General features: G+C 40.3%; 1 protein-coding gene across 4 annotated transcripts in view; it reads right to left on the reverse strand.

The window, feature by feature from the left end:
• Positions 1–5948: 5948 nt before the first annotated feature.
• The window catches only part of LOC124217605 (DNA-dependent protein kinase catalytic subunit), a 152725-nt gene continuing 142845 nt past the window's right edge, over positions 5949–15828 (reverse strand). For all 4 annotated transcript variants that reach the window (XM_046623460.1, XM_046623459.1, XM_046623458.1 and 1 more), the window contains 4 exons: positions 14739–15270; positions 9121–12079; positions 8746–8960; positions 5949–8671 (listed from right to left, as the gene is read on the reverse strand). In XM_046623460.1, coding sequence (XP_046479416.1) covers positions 8594–8671; positions 8746–8960; positions 9121–12079; positions 14739–15270 — 3784 coding nt within the window. In that variant the 3' untranslated portion in view covers positions 5949–8593. The remainder of the gene's footprint in view (positions 8672–8745; positions 8961–9120; positions 12080–14738; positions 15271–15828) is intronic.

The raw sequence follows: 15828 nt of genomic DNA on the forward strand, positions 1-15828 counted from the left end.
GCGGCCAGGGCCGTCGAAGCTAGAAGCACCCACACGCACAACATTGTTCGAATTGGTGGTCGGTGACGCGCGCTCCTACACTGATTGTTTATCCGTCTCGCTTTCTCACTCCCGCACTCTTCTGCGAACACATGCAGACAACATGTTTACACACGCTTTATTTGTATACTCTCACACTCATACTTGCGCACTCTCATATAGATGTTTGCTTTCGCTCACCGCAATTACTGCGTAGCTCAGCTGTACATTACGATATATTTTTATGGTACAATTTCGGTAAACTGGCTATCGGCTCATACCACCGCCAGTTTTACCTTATCGACATGCTTCCTTATCCTTTTCCCATTTTCTGCTTCCAGTATGACATTGCTATGGTCAGTTACCTGGACAATTTTATAGGGGCCATGATATTGGGAATCGAACTTACCCTTACGAGGTTCCTTAAACGAGGCGTTCAGGGCATGCTGCCGGGTCACAACCAGGGAAGCCTGCCGTGAAATGACGAACTTGGACTACCTTCAGGGACTCATGCAGCGCGCTAAACAAATGGCAGATAACCTTGAAGCCATTTCTCACAATTCCAGACTTAGCGCACGAATTAAGCCATTAAGAATCCGAACTATGAAGAAGCGGTCGGTGCCGCCAGGTTTCATCGGGTCGCTCAGCAAATCGCTATTCGGCACAATGAATGAAGAAGATGCAACGTATATCAAGGCACAGATTGATCGATTGTTTAATGATCAATCCAATTTAACTCAAATAATCAGTAAAGAAATTCACGTGACCCATTCGAGATTCCAGGAACTACATCGAGAACATCTGATGGAACTAGACATGGTCGATAAGCTGCATGCACGAATCAATCAACTCTCCAACCAGACGAGCATGATGATGCGCCGTAATGTCTTAGCGAACTTCGCGTACCGGGTGGAAGCAAAGGTCAAGCAATATATTGAGACAAGCGAGAAGTATTTGCTCGCGATATCAATGGCTAGGGAAGGACGTTACGATCCTAGCATGTTAACAGCGACACAGCTAACCGCCATCACGAGGGAAATACAGACTCGGGTACCCGATTTTGAATTCCCCCTCGCGACCGAATACCTACGAAGAGAATCGTTATCCCGCGTTGTTAATACGGATATTGTGTTCCACTCGGGCAGGATCCTTATCATGGTTCATATTCCCCTGCTCGAGTGAGCGGCTTATCACCTTTACCGCATGTACGCGTGGCCAGCCTCCCAACGCGGAACGGGACTGAACGGATCGGCACATATTCAACCGTCGACGCCGTACATAGTTGTGTCGGCGGACCGCCGCACGTACTTCATGGCAGACTCCGTATATATTAACGAATGCACCAGGGTGGAGCACCGTTATATTTGCTCGATGGAGACCCCTCTGAAAGAGGTATCGACATCGCAGCAATGCGAAGTAATGATGCTAATAAACCCCTCAATCGACGCGTACAGGCTCTGCGATGTAAGGATTCAATCGACAGACGACTCGTTCTGGAAGCATCTACCCTCCCAGGGAGGATGGCTCTATTCGCTGCATGCACCGGAACATCTTCATATACTCTGTCCGGCAAGGATGGAAGTCGCAACCACATTGGAAGGTGCCGGGATACTCCACCTCAGCGCTGACTGTGTAGGACGCACCCGAAGTACCTCTCTCACCGGAATGCGCGTTTACGAAAGCCGCGAACAATACTTCTACGCACCGGAGATTTCACTGAACATCTCTCTAATAGCCCCAAGCTTCGGAGAACCGTTGAAGGGAAAATTATAAAACTCGGGACAAGGCAACATCTTGTCGGAATATACCAGGAAGGACTCAGCATGGAGAATGTCACGTGCTGACGAATCCCTAGACGACGTGCAGCAACGACTCTCCGAAATCGGCAGCCACCGCCGTGACAAGGAGGAACAGCACGTCTTGTTTACGACCGGGTTTGCCCTGGATCTCCTTCTCGGGATAATATTGGTTACCTACATATGGCGAGCCAACCTCTACAAGATGGCGAAGTGGATTGGGTTGCCCTGTGGACACCCGAAGCGTACGACTCTCGCAACTCATTACGAAGATATTGAGCTAGGCCAGACAAAACAGGCAACGCGTTGGGACAACGGCGGCGCCAGAAACCCGAGCGCTGCTCCAGGAATTGCTCCGCGTACAAGGTACGAGGTGGAAAGGGAAGGAACAATAGGTCAACCCAAAGGAAAAAGAGGAGAGTCTTCCTGCCCCCTTCCCCGCCAAGAGGCTGAGGTGGCATATTGGGAGAATAACACCCTAGATGACATCGAGACTTCTCCCACCACAACATGAAGGAGAAGGAGAGCCAGAGGGCCTCAGAGGGATTAACTAACGCCATTCGACTCCTGAAGCCAGACCCGAGTAGTCCCGAGAACTTTGAAAAAAATTCAGTACGTTTCGAAACCGACAAGAATGTCCAACGCAAACTACCTCCGCACGTTCACCAGGGCGACAGCTAACAAGGCGTGCGCGGTCTGCCGCGAGAGCCAGACGAGTTGCGCGAACTGGATCAACTGCTACCTGAGATGGGCAGACCAGGCAGGTGGTTCCGACCTCAGCCCCTGCCCTCTCTGTGCAACTGAACGGTCAGGAAGTGAGCAGCTGAGCCACGCAATCTCGTGCCTATCAAGGTACGAGAAGGCGATACGAGCACCAGCACCAGAACCAGCACCAGAACCAGCACCAGCACCGGCTGAGGCGGCGCCTCGACCGCCTCGCCGAAGTTGACGAAGGTACCTCCGCCGGCGAAAATGACGTCAGCAACGATGACCCGCGCGGTGGAAAAGGTGAGGCGCGGCGTCTGCCCGACCTGCGGGAAGAAAGTAAGCGAACAGCACTGGGAGGAGTGCTACTTGGAGCGCTACCTCTCGCGCCGGAGGCCGGCAAACACCAATTGCACCCTCTGCGGCGAGAGTGTCGGCGACAGACCGGGTCTACACGCGGGCCACTGCGTGGAAGCCTTCGGTCGCCTCCTCGTTACGAAGGAAGCCCCCGTCGCTCGAGCAGCTCCCAGAGCCACCCACGAGGTCAGCTCAACAACACGGCAAAACGATACACCCGTGCAGGCGACGGCGTCCCGACGCCGTCCACCTGTCAGCACCAAGGAGAGGGGAGTCCAGACCAGGCGGGACAAGGAAAAGGGGGTCCAAACCGACCACCTAGTCATCTTGGAGGGAGAAGAGGCTCCCTTATTAATAGACTATCGAAGGTTGAGCAAGATCATGATCCCCGCAGTGCGTTCACGAATCATGGGGCGCTGGCTTTCGCTCCAGAGGGAAATGGACCAGCTTCTTGGACCCGCGGAGGAGGACACACCAGAGGAAGGCAACTTGATCGGCTGGGAAGAACCGGTCGGCGAAACGCCGCCCGCAACACCAGACTCTCCGGCGAACCTCGCGGACGTCCTGCAAGGTGAACCAGAGGTCGTGGAAGACCTGATCCGGTGGGAGGAATCGCCGGGCGGAACACCGCCCGCGACCCTCCAAGCCGAGTTAGCCGAGACCGAAGAAGACGAGGACACCGAGGTTGTCTGAGGACACCCAAGGACGTCAAGGCAACCAGAAGAAGACCAGGCTCACGAGGGTGACGCAGCTGGCGAGGCGCAAGGACATCGAGCGACGAGCCAGCAGTGAAGTGACAAGTGAGTGAAATAACCAAAACCAGAATGTGTTGTATGTGTGCGTGGGTCATGAAAAAGCGCATGTGCGATGCACAAACGATGTAACTACCGATTGATTAAAATATGCGGTCAGCGGTGAGCCAACCCTCCAGTGTCTGCGTCACCGTCGGCCCGACGCACCGAGTCGATGGGGGCATCGACACCTAAGGGGGGAGGGATGTCACGAGCGCCGCATATTTACACTGAATATATCATAAATCATGTCAATCATTAATATCGCTTTAGAGATGAGGAAGCATAGCTTTAAATTCATTAGTTAATCCATATAAAATATTTCTTACAAAACAGTTCGTGGAACAACCAAAGCGCAACGGCGTAGTTGACGGCCAGCAACGTCAGCGTCTTCGCGCCCGCCAGATCTCGGGTGTAATCAACACCGGGACGAGGCGATCGCGAGATCACGTGCTTCGAGGATGACCGTCGCGAGGCGAGCCTTTGTTTCAAAATTGTAAACTCAGCGAAAACCTCGCTCGCCGCCCGACGTTCCAAGGGGTGTCAGACGAGCGAGCGAAGTCAGTCCCGTTAGAGACAGAGTAAAATCAACATCTACGGAAACAGGCTCCTTCAAAGCTGTCGAGTATAAAGTTATCAGTCTTAGAGTCATCGACGAATAGAGAGTGAATTCCTCTAATTCTACACGCGGTGTTCAAAGCGTCTCGCGTCGCGACGTCAGTCTTTCGAAGCTAGAATATAAGAGTAGACAGCTGTGCCACGAACTTAATCAAGTTGTGTAGTAATAAGAATAGTGATAATTGACAGAGAGTGAGAATTCGGAGTAGAAACCACCAAAAGAGTGAGTAGATGCATGAACGAGAACCACTGGGTTAAGAATATTTATGTAAGCTTCCTCGTCTTAGATATTCACCCGCTGCTTTCGCTTGCTATTTTCAGTCTCATTGATTCATTAAAACTTGATCCCATAGTAAACATTCTATTACATTAATATCATTGGATCCTCCAAACCTATTCCCGGGATAGCCCTGTAGAGGACGATCACCTCCCGACCCACCAAAAAAATAAGAATAAACCTCTACGAATACCTAGAGGGTTAAGTCGTCGCGTGCGAGACCGATCCGCACGTGACAGACTAAACTAAAAAAAATGTTATCCTTATTTCCGCCCGTGAATAAATTGCACGTTAGCAAATAAGATATGTATTAGCCTTCTAATTATTGTGTATAGGGTATAGAAGCAAATGATATTGTGGTTAAAAAAAAAATGATTGCTGATTATATTTTTATAATATAAATTATATGCTGAATCATAAATAACGGATGCATGTACGGTATGTAGAAATAATCCTCATTGAATCCTTGGTGTTACATATCAGATTCATTTTCCAACGTTCGACAGCTATACCTCCATTCTGATAACTACGATGTTAGCCAATACCTCGATGATGGAGCCTGCACAGTTAATCATACAACTCGATGATGCTGACGTTGGTAGAAGTCGAGCCTTCTTCGCGATAATCAACCTTGCAGAATGGAAAATTTGCCGATCAACGCGGGCCTCTCGACGTTATGATCCAGCTTGTCTAACGATTCCATGAACTATTTATCAGCCTAAATTCTGAGAATCAGTTCTTCTTCAAATTCAGTGCTGATCCTTCCAAGTTTTACTGATCGATGTAGGGCCTCACAACGTTATACCTCAACTTGGCAGACGAACCCGAAAATTCGTAGATGCTAGCCTCTCAACGTCTCATTCCTCGCTAGGAATGGAAGAACCTTTTCAATGTTGACTTATAGTGGAAGAACCTTTTATAAACTGACCCGTGCAAAATTTACATGTATGCAGCTTAATGTCTTTACGCGGTAATGTCTCGATCATGCTCGACACGCGTTGACACTGTGGTAACGTTATAGCCGGTATGTAGGTTCCACGTCTGCGCTCGGTAATGTCTCGATCTTGTGATAAAATAGACGGTCGTAAACTATAGTGTCATACTACGGAGTTTCTTACAATGTCGATAAAAGCTACGGTAACGTAGAGCGAATCAGTGATGATATCTGAAGTTTCTTTGATGTTGTTCAAAGTGATACAACGCGTTAAAATAGTTGAGGACATATATTATATAATCCCTGTGACGTTTTTTGAAATATGTTTACTTGTTGCTTTAGTGCATAAGATGAGCAGAGTAAATAATTTTCGACTTGTAGATGCTGCCTTTCACCGGATACTCAGTGGTGATTCGCTGCGTAAATCTTGATATTTATTCTAACCAGTATCATTTATATAATATATCAAACTCTTTATTTAAAACTGTTGTATTGCAATGTATAAATTCAGCTATCAAGATGAGAATACAAAATTATAATACGTAATGGGAACTCTGGCACTCAGATATGTTATCTGGTAGAGATATTGAATATATGGGCGAATATGTCGAATTGCATCAGCAGACTTGGACTATGTAATTATTTATGTGCAAATTTTCAAATTTGTTGCAATGAAAATTTTATATTATATTTCAAAATTACAAAAACAGAGTGCGTTTCTATAAAAATAGTAATAAAAAACAGCGTGACCCATAAGCTATAGTGCATATTTTCACTGCTAGGTGCAATTTCTTAAGCCACGCCTCTGGCAGAGATCCCAATACTTCAAAAACTATTCTTAAAGATATATTGGCCGTACTATTTGGATTAAGAGTTTGAAATAGAGGAAAAAGTCATATGAAAAATCTCCAGCGATGTTCTTTGCGTCAATGATAGTAAACACGAATATTACAACATCTCTATTATGACAAATACCAGATGTTAAATATAAACAATTTGAAAATAAGTTTTATGCGTAGGAATTTCGATTACATGTCAAAATATCACATGATAAATTCAACACGTCAATTGAATACTCACACATTTAATATAATTTACCTCAACACATACACCAATCAACACATGTTAAATCAACACAGACACCGTTTCTACAAGTGGCATTCCTACGAGTTCATTTTTGATACATTTATTTGTTAATCTTGTGGAAGTTGATTTAATTCGATCTAATTTAATTTAATTTAAATACTTTGGCCGCCACTTATATAAACGAACTTATAGGAACGCCACTTGTAAAATAATGTGCGTCGAAATTTACAAAGTTGACATTGTGTCTTGATTTTGTGAATTTTATTATTTACTTGTGATATTTAGACGTGATACCAGAATTTCTATCTGACAAAACTGTGGTATTTTAAATCTGATTTGAATATTTTCGGACTTATTGTTTTTACATTATACATTTCCTTAGAGAAAGTGCAAATTTCGAATATTTTAGGTGAATTGAAAAATTAACTACAGAGCCAGGAAGCGAACCTGGTATCCAAAAATGCTTTACCGGAGACTTACTCCGCTAGACCACCTAGCCGTCCTGACTACAATGTCATTAATTTCTCTCATCACCGGTATTCGAAGTTTGTTTTGGTTTTCGTGTGCCGTGAATTTGTATATATTTAAATTCGTCGCAAGAGGCACATCAGAGACGTTTGTATGCGGCTTGTTTACGTGTGCACATTAGAGACTTGTGTATATGGCTTGTTAACGTGAGTAACTTAGTACACTACATTATTTTAGCCAATTAAACGGGCCCAGCCATTCATGAAAGCGATATGTAAGAATCATATCTATTATTTCAGCGAGAAAAAATGCTTCGAGAAAGTGCAAAGTTCGAATATTTTAGGTGAATTTAAAATGTAGTGTACTGAGTTACTCACATTAACAAGCCACATACAAACGACTCTAGTGTGCCTCCTGCGACGAATTCAAATATATATAAATTATACATTTCCGGCAATCATCTGAAATTTTTCCGAAACAGTGGTTTGTACTCTTTAAACCGTAATGTAGAAACTGAGTTTTGACCTTAGTATAATAAACAGAGTTGTTTTCTTGGAAACAAAGCTCGAATAATTCGCAAAAACTTGATAACGTTTTCAGATTGAGACTCATATAATTATGTTATGTTATAATTTTCTTCTAGGTTCTAATTTTGTTAAGTTATCTTATATTGGCCAGAATATAAATATTAAAAGTCATTCGTTCTGAGCAGGGCCCTCACTCGGGTCGGAACATTCGCAAATTGTTGTATATCATTCGACCCTCATTTCCAAGGAGACAACCTCTTACCTCTAAACCGTAATGTTTCTGATCTCGTTACAATGTTCTTCGATTTGTTTTGCTTACTATAGAGAGTTCCAGAGATTACCAGGAAGAAGTATCAAGCATAATTATCTCCAAAGTGGATACCAATCGATTTCTGTTATAAAGATAGAATAGTTATCTGTCAATAATTAAATTCATGTATTATATAAATACGATAGTACAGAATTTCTCTAATGTGGTTAGACAGTTTTTGGGGATTCATTCAGCGAGTAAAATGAGAAAATACCACAGTTGTATCGTATGAAATGTTCTGATAATGAAATATGATCTCAAACTAGCATTTTTTTTCCCTCTTCTATCTAATTTTTAATCAAGACAGCACGGTGAATACTATCCTAAACTCTGTTACATGCTCAAGAAAAAAAACTTCTTGCGATCGTTACATTCATATTTTACATACACCTGGATGCAAGACAACGAATTTCTTTATCGCGTTCAATACTAGTGTTAATCTGTAGTAGCCTAATATAGTAAATTTGAATACATAAATAAAACATGATTTTTGGTATGTGAGACGACATGTCGATAATAGACACATTTTGGAACATGTATGATTGGATCTTTGTTAACAGTACCCAGCAGGCTGTGGTACATCACAGACTGAAGCAGGTTGAAAAACAACCTGCTTTTCTTCCCTACAGTTCTGCGAATTTTCCTCAACGCAAATAAATAGTTTCAAGCCACCACAAGATACGCAACGAGGTATGCGGTAAATCAATCACATCCATGGTTCCCAACCGTAAAATGTACGAGCCAAGATATTAGGATCCGTGGCTTGATCCAATAAGCATTCGATCTGAAATTTTTCCTACGTTATACATGGTTTCTTAGTTTCAGTTACACTAAATAATGTAATAATAATGAAATCACCTGTTCCTCGATGTTTAAATTTTCATCATCCTTCTTCGATCGTACTCTTACTTGTAAACCATTATTGGTGCCATTTATAATATCAATATATTTGTTAAAATATTCTGTATTCCCATATCGCTCTTTTATCTGTACGAGAGTAAGCTTAGATGGTTTTACTCCGTTTAATTTATCCATAACAATGCTTATCTTCTTCTTTGGGTACCATGTGACATCTAAAAGAACATTGCTCTTTCAGAGAACTTTTAAAAATACATAAAGTGATACACATGTACCACACTAAAGACGACGACGACGACGACGACGACGACGACGAACCGTCGAGCGACTACTAAAATAAATCTGATTATAACGTCAGATATTTAACATACAAACCTGAATCTGTACATTCTTTATCCCGTGTCTTCTGTCTTGCCAACCAATTTAGCGATGGTTCTTTTATGAAAATATCCATGCACGCGAGAAGTGGGTCTTTTCCATATTTTAATGCCCGTAAAACATTCATCATTGTTATTTTTAATAATCCATGTTCATTGAATGGTTGTAAAAGCCCAAGAATTTGTGGAGTCAATCTGAATGGCATAAGTTCTGGTACTGATGAATCTACTGCAGCATCAAAACTATATCCAAAATCGATGCCTAATGCTTTTCCTGACGCATAAGATATCAAAGTGTTGGATAGGTTTCTGTCGCCAATTCCCAGGATCCAATGAGCGATGCACATTGTTGCATAAGAAGTAATGAAGTTGTAACGTAGTGCGAAAAATACCTCAGATGACGAACTCAAGCTTTTGAATGCGTTCCGGAAGATGTCCCAGTCAATTCCGTTTTTGCAGTAGTTGAATTTTTCTGTAACTGCCTCTCTACTATACTTTCTACTGTGAGGATTACTCATCCATTCTCTGTAAGACCTCAGAATTTTCTGTCGTTGTGTCGTCTGATGCTTAGTTAATACCGCGTTAATAATCTCGTCTAATGAGCTTGTTTTTTTAACCCATTGAATTAGTCCAAGCAAACCGGTCAAGGGAAAGGGCAGGTAAGTGTTAATAGACAACTGACGTTGTCTACAAGCTGTGTCTGCTTGTAAGATTTTATTCATTAACATAAATAGTTGCTCCATTCTTTCATCTGTTCTTAAGTCTTCACCAAATTTAACGAGAAAATCAAAATTTTTGCCATTGTTACCCAGCATACTAATCTTGATCGGTTTTCGGAGTGACGTCAAAATCGTCACTTCGGCATTTATCTTTACAATTTGTGTATGATATTGAGGCGTAGGTCGTTTATCGTAAGCATACTGTCCTGGGATTTCGACGTTCTTTCCGTTAAATGCACACAATAATGGGCTGTAATATTTGAGCGGTACCTTAAGAGTATTTTTTATACGATTCTCAAGTATTTCATCTAAGTCTTTCATTATCCGTTCAATCTGTAACGACAGTTCCTGACCATTCTTTTGTGGAAGTTCTTTTATTTTGTTTTCAAATTTAGCTATGACCTTGTAGACATCTCCTCGCAGTAAAGTTTGTTGGGGGTCTTTTGTAGTTGGATAAACCGTAGATAATAAATTATTTATCGCCAGATTGACATCGGTTTTCATAATGTCGGCTTTCAATTCAATCACATGCTGCATTAAATATAGCTCTGGTTGCACGACATACTCCAGGGCTTCGAGAACTAATTCCAAGTCATTGTTTCCTGAGAGAATTTGATTCAACTTATCAATGATTGGATGATTCAGTGAACATTTGTTCATTTTTTTTGCCATGCGAAAAGTGTAAATAAAGGAATTGGGATATATTTCGGCAAGTCTCAATAATATAGGAGTAATAAGCGAACATACAGGTGTTCCAACATACGACAACACTTGCGCTTGCCACTTGAGAAACATCCATGTCTCCACTTTCGCACTTATACACTTGAATATTTGTCTTAGATTAGGCTTTTGCGAATATTCTAGACTCAGTAGACACGGAAAATATTGACTGGCTTCAAGCGAACCATAGCTCATTGCACTGAGAGTCGAGTGCACAAATTCTTCAGACAGTTCCAGCATACCTTCGGAATAAGTAGCAACAGAACGACAATACATAGAAACTATTAAATAACACTTTGCTTTATGTTTGGCATTAGCCAAGTCGTAACATTTTTTCATGTTAATCAAACAGTAATCACTTAACTGTGTGACAATATTCTCTTGATCGTACACAATAGGTAAGTATTGCAAGTTTCGTAGATTTGCCAGCAAAATTTGACCGATCGGTTCATGTTTCATTAATAACTTTTGCAGTTCAATCACCAGGCTGCTTAGGTGCAGTCTGATATCTGTTTGAACTTTTGCATCACAGCAATTATCAACATCGAGTTCAGATAATACTTGCCAGGAATCAATGAACGCTTTAACTTTTTTTTCTGTGGTTTTATAATCTGAATAGCGAAGATATTTATACATCGCCAGTGTACACTGCCATTCCTTGTGAAGGATCGAATTGTTATCTGTTTGAAATGGTTCGGATTGTTTTAAATACTTCTTCATAAAATGCCAATTGCACTGACCATATGCCGCATTTGCAACATTTAAGCAATGTTTGACGACTGCATTATTCAATTTTTCTACCGTTTGATTTGTTTCATTTGATTCTTCAGCCTCGAACTGTTGTTTTAATAACCCAAGAAAATGTAATCTGTAAGCAATATGTTTGTCCCACAGCAGTAGGTTATCCTGTTTAGATGGCATATTGTTATTCCAAACGGTAAGTATGCATTGTACATTTTGGGCGAGTTTTTTCTTGTCTTTGATGCCTTTCAGATACGTTTTTATGTCACTCAATCCTCGCAATTTAAGATAGTTCGTTATCTTTTGTTCGTAACACAGTGGATTTAAATGTTGCCATTGCTGTCTCAAAGTCTCCAAGGCATACATCAAGCAATTTTCTGAAAATTCTGGATTTTCATCGATATAAAATATTGCTGTTTCTTCGCCATAAGACTTTTTCAATTGAACTAATTTGTCCTTGGTATTCACCCAGTCAGTCAAAGATCTTGCAAAACCGTCGCTATAATCATTTTGTACCATTCTATGAATCTGTGCTTGCAATGCCCAAGAAGTCATCCAATTTTCGTTTAATCGCCCTTGCCAAAGGGCATCGAAATTTCCACCCAATTCTATTTCGATAAGGTGATTAATTTTATCCCAATCCGAAAGATACGCTAGACATGTGAATAATGATTCTTGGCAATAACTTTTAACCAGACCTTCATTTGTATGAAAAGCGTTTTCATAAACAATCTTTGCTGTGCTCCAGTTACCAGCAGCTTGGGCCAAAGATGCTTCCTGAAATCATGATTACTGTACCTTGAAACAAATACGGAAAGCACAATCTTTTTTTTTTAAATAAACTAGAATTACATGGAGCACTTCAAATGAACCCAACTACACTCTACCAATTAACAATTACCATTTACTTCGAGATTTTCTGTGGCACAGAATGTAGAGTGAAAAGCAATTAGTATAATACATCAGATCGTATCTAGACATGATATAGAAACTGAGTTCCCATGTCAAAATAAAGTTATGATTACGCTGTAAATGTTTACCTGATGGTGGGGTAAAGCAATTCGATTCACCACGGGTATCGAATACCCGGAGTTGTTATACATAAATAGAGTACTGGTGTATTTTAAATTATCTCTAGATATCATCGCAAAAATTTAAAAATTCAACTGATTTAGAAAAATGACTGGTTTTAAGAGAAATGGATAGCATTTTTCAGTCTATAAGTTGGTAATATAAAAGTTTCGTATTTTCAAATCATTTTGGTAGGAACTGAGGAGCGTTATATTTATTAGCGAGAAAAAATAGCACAATTATACTTATTGATAGATTAAATATGTAAAAAGTACTGCTGATTAAGTACGTTAGTTATTGAGCTAGTTTACGCCAATCGCTTAAGCCGCAGGCTATGCCACAAGTTTGACCTAAACGATTTAGGTTGCATATAAGTCTCGCACTTTTAGCAGTTCTCAGAAGGTCTACTTCGTGTTTAGTCAGGGCTCTTTTTCGCATACTCTAAGGTAATATTTAGGAAGGTATTTGACAAGTGCCCCAGTTACTCAAAATGTAAAATAATACGCGGCTTTGGTCAGCTGAGCTCTCTGAAGTTAATATTTATCCCTTAAAATGACCCTGTAAATTGCTTCCCTTACCCCCTAAGCTGCTTTTTTTAGAAAGTCGCTTCGTTTTCGGAGAATGCCTATGTACTCGGTACGAAGTGCATTCATAAAATGTGCCTATATTAAAAAAAAAACACATTTCCGTTTCCGCCGCATAGCTGATAATTTTTGAACTCACAGCTGACAGTTTGGCGGCTGAAACAAGGGCGAGAGTCGAGGCGACGGTTTGAAAGAGTTTCGGCCATCTCCTACAGATGGCGCGGGAATTGCGCCACGCAAAGCATCTTGGGCAACCGGGGCAGAATGGCTTGTCTATACCTTGCTAAATATTACTTTACATACCTGTACTGAGCCCCCTATCAGCATTCGTGTAAACAGAAGTGGGCCAAACTTTTGCACTAGATGGCAGTGTATAATGCTGTTGTGGAGACTAAATTCTAAATACGACTAGAATTAACTTTACCACAAGACACTCATAATAAACAAGATATCATTATTCGAATCGTTGTGTATAATTTAAATTATTTTGGAATTGCCTACAGCTCAATCAATGTTGTGATACAATCGAACGAAAGTATACTATTTGTCAATAAGTCTCTTAATCGCAGAGAAAACACGAGAGTTATACTTTTATCACAGTCTCGCTAGCGGGATTTGACTATACTTAGTATTTCAATCACTCTCGGATCGATAATAGAGCAAACCTGAAGTTAATATCCTGAGACAAAGCTCATGAGAAAGAATTTTTCAAAATACAGCTTGACCAGGATCCATTAAAGTTTTTGCAATGAACTAGTTTACACACGGTACAATCTGGTGGCCTGACCTATACCCTGACCTAAAATAGGTCTCCCACTAACGCTTACACCGAAAAGTAAACCAAAGCTGTACTTTGAACTAGACAAATAAAACAATAGAGCTAAGCTACCTTGTTCTAGCTATGTAGTTTTTTTCTGCTTCAATTCTGCCGAAGCGACTATACTATTAGTACAAAGCTTATGAGATTCTTGCGGAGGGAAAACCTCTGCTTCTGTTTAATATATCCAAACAGCACTTACAAGGAGATTATCAGATCTCTAGATCACGGATTCTGCAGAAACCTTTACAGATGTTTCTTTGTCCCAAAATATAGAACTTCTGATATGGAGTTTCATCTATTAGGCTGTTTGTCAGATCGATTAGAATTGATTACATTAGTAGTTTAATGAGCAGAACCTGTTATGTATTTTTGTCTGAAATATTCCGATGACAAATTCTCATAGATTCAAGTGTAAACGAATATATTATTTCAATTACCTGAACTTCGTACCGCAAGCGTCATATTTTGGGTCAAAGAATCATCCCTAACAGTTTTAGCAAAATCTGCGATGCAAAGCTCTGATACTTTCCTTGTTAGTTAAGCAGACGTTACACTTTCTCATTGTCAGTCGAAAAAAGTTAACGCCTTCCGAACATAACATGTGATAATGAGTACTATTTGCAATCAAAAAAAGAAAACGTGAAGTAATAAATTGTGAATAAATTTAGTTAAAGTGGTACAAATAAAAAATACTCAACTATGAAATGAGAATATTTGTGGTTGAGTTCTCCTGAAATGCCCCACATATATGCAAGAAGTTTACTACTTTAGCATCGATTATACAATCCTAATCTTTTATGTCACAAGAATTTTTGAATCAGATGAATATGTGTTACATAATTATACAATAAAAAATTTTATACAAGGTCGATGCGAAGTAGAAATTTCTCATTTAGCATTTGTTAATACAAAAGCATCATTTTATAGTCTAATAATCAATTTACTAACTAATTTTTATTACCTGTAATTCTTTTCCGAATTTCTCACATCCGAATATACTCTGTACAATGTCATAATCATTCATACATTTGTATATACTTGCTAATTGTAGCCAGTTGTTCTCTGCGTCACAAATTTGAACCTCACATTTGGATCTTTTGGGTAAAGGCTCTCTTTTTTCTGGCAAGTCACTAGAAATAATTTTTTCTTCCAACAAAATTGCTCCCAGAGGTAATAAACCAGAAGACTTTGATACTCTTGCTATCAAATTCGGATTCATCCGAATTTCATCCAAATTCAACACTATTTCTAATACAGTTGCAATAAGAGGTTTAGAACTCTGGTTGTTCTTGAGAATACGTTCCAAACTTGGAGAAAGTTTTTGAAGAAATGCCTGTTTTTGATCAACTGACATTTCTTTCAACATTGAACAAAATAATGCCACTGTTAAATCTCTGGCAACGATTTGATCATTCTTCGCTAATTCTTGCAATGGTTTTATCAAACTGGAATGTGTAATTTCAGTATCTGGGAAATCCCCGATCCTATATTTTCTGTAATAAGAATGAAATTGAATTTTTAGTAAACAGTAAACAACAGTTGATTTATTGCATAGGGTGGAGTAGGGAGAGATACCGCATGCAGTTTATTTTCATTGCGTGCAAATATACAATTCTCTAAACATAATTTTTATTTTCTATCGAGATATTGCGCTGGACGAGAATCAATATTGCTATCAAAGTTACGTCAAGCTAGATTTCGATAGATTTTTATTTTCATCCATAGCGATATTGAACGATATTATACAGTAATCAGTAAAGAAGCGAATGCTCGCAGAGTTGAAGAGGTATATTTGATTTTGTCTCCCTGAAACTTCACGTAGGGAGTACATTTATATTGAAACCCCTGTCCATGTCACAGTTATCGTGATTGTCACAGTTGAATCAAGATCTTGTGGTCCTGCTTAAGATATAAGTTCCGTGTTTCGAAGCTTAATCAATGTTGATAATAAATAATCAACTGCGGCGTATTTCCCTACACTTTGATAAAGATGCTGCGCGAAAAGAGGGGATATATATCGCGGCATATTGGTATGGTTGAAAATGTAAAAA

Source organism: Neodiprion pinetum, chromosome 4, assembly GCF_021155775.2.
Source record: "Neodiprion pinetum isolate iyNeoPine1 chromosome 4, iyNeoPine1.2, whole genome shotgun sequence".
NCBI lineage: Eukaryota > Metazoa > Arthropoda > Insecta > Hymenoptera > Diprionidae > Neodiprion > Neodiprion pinetum.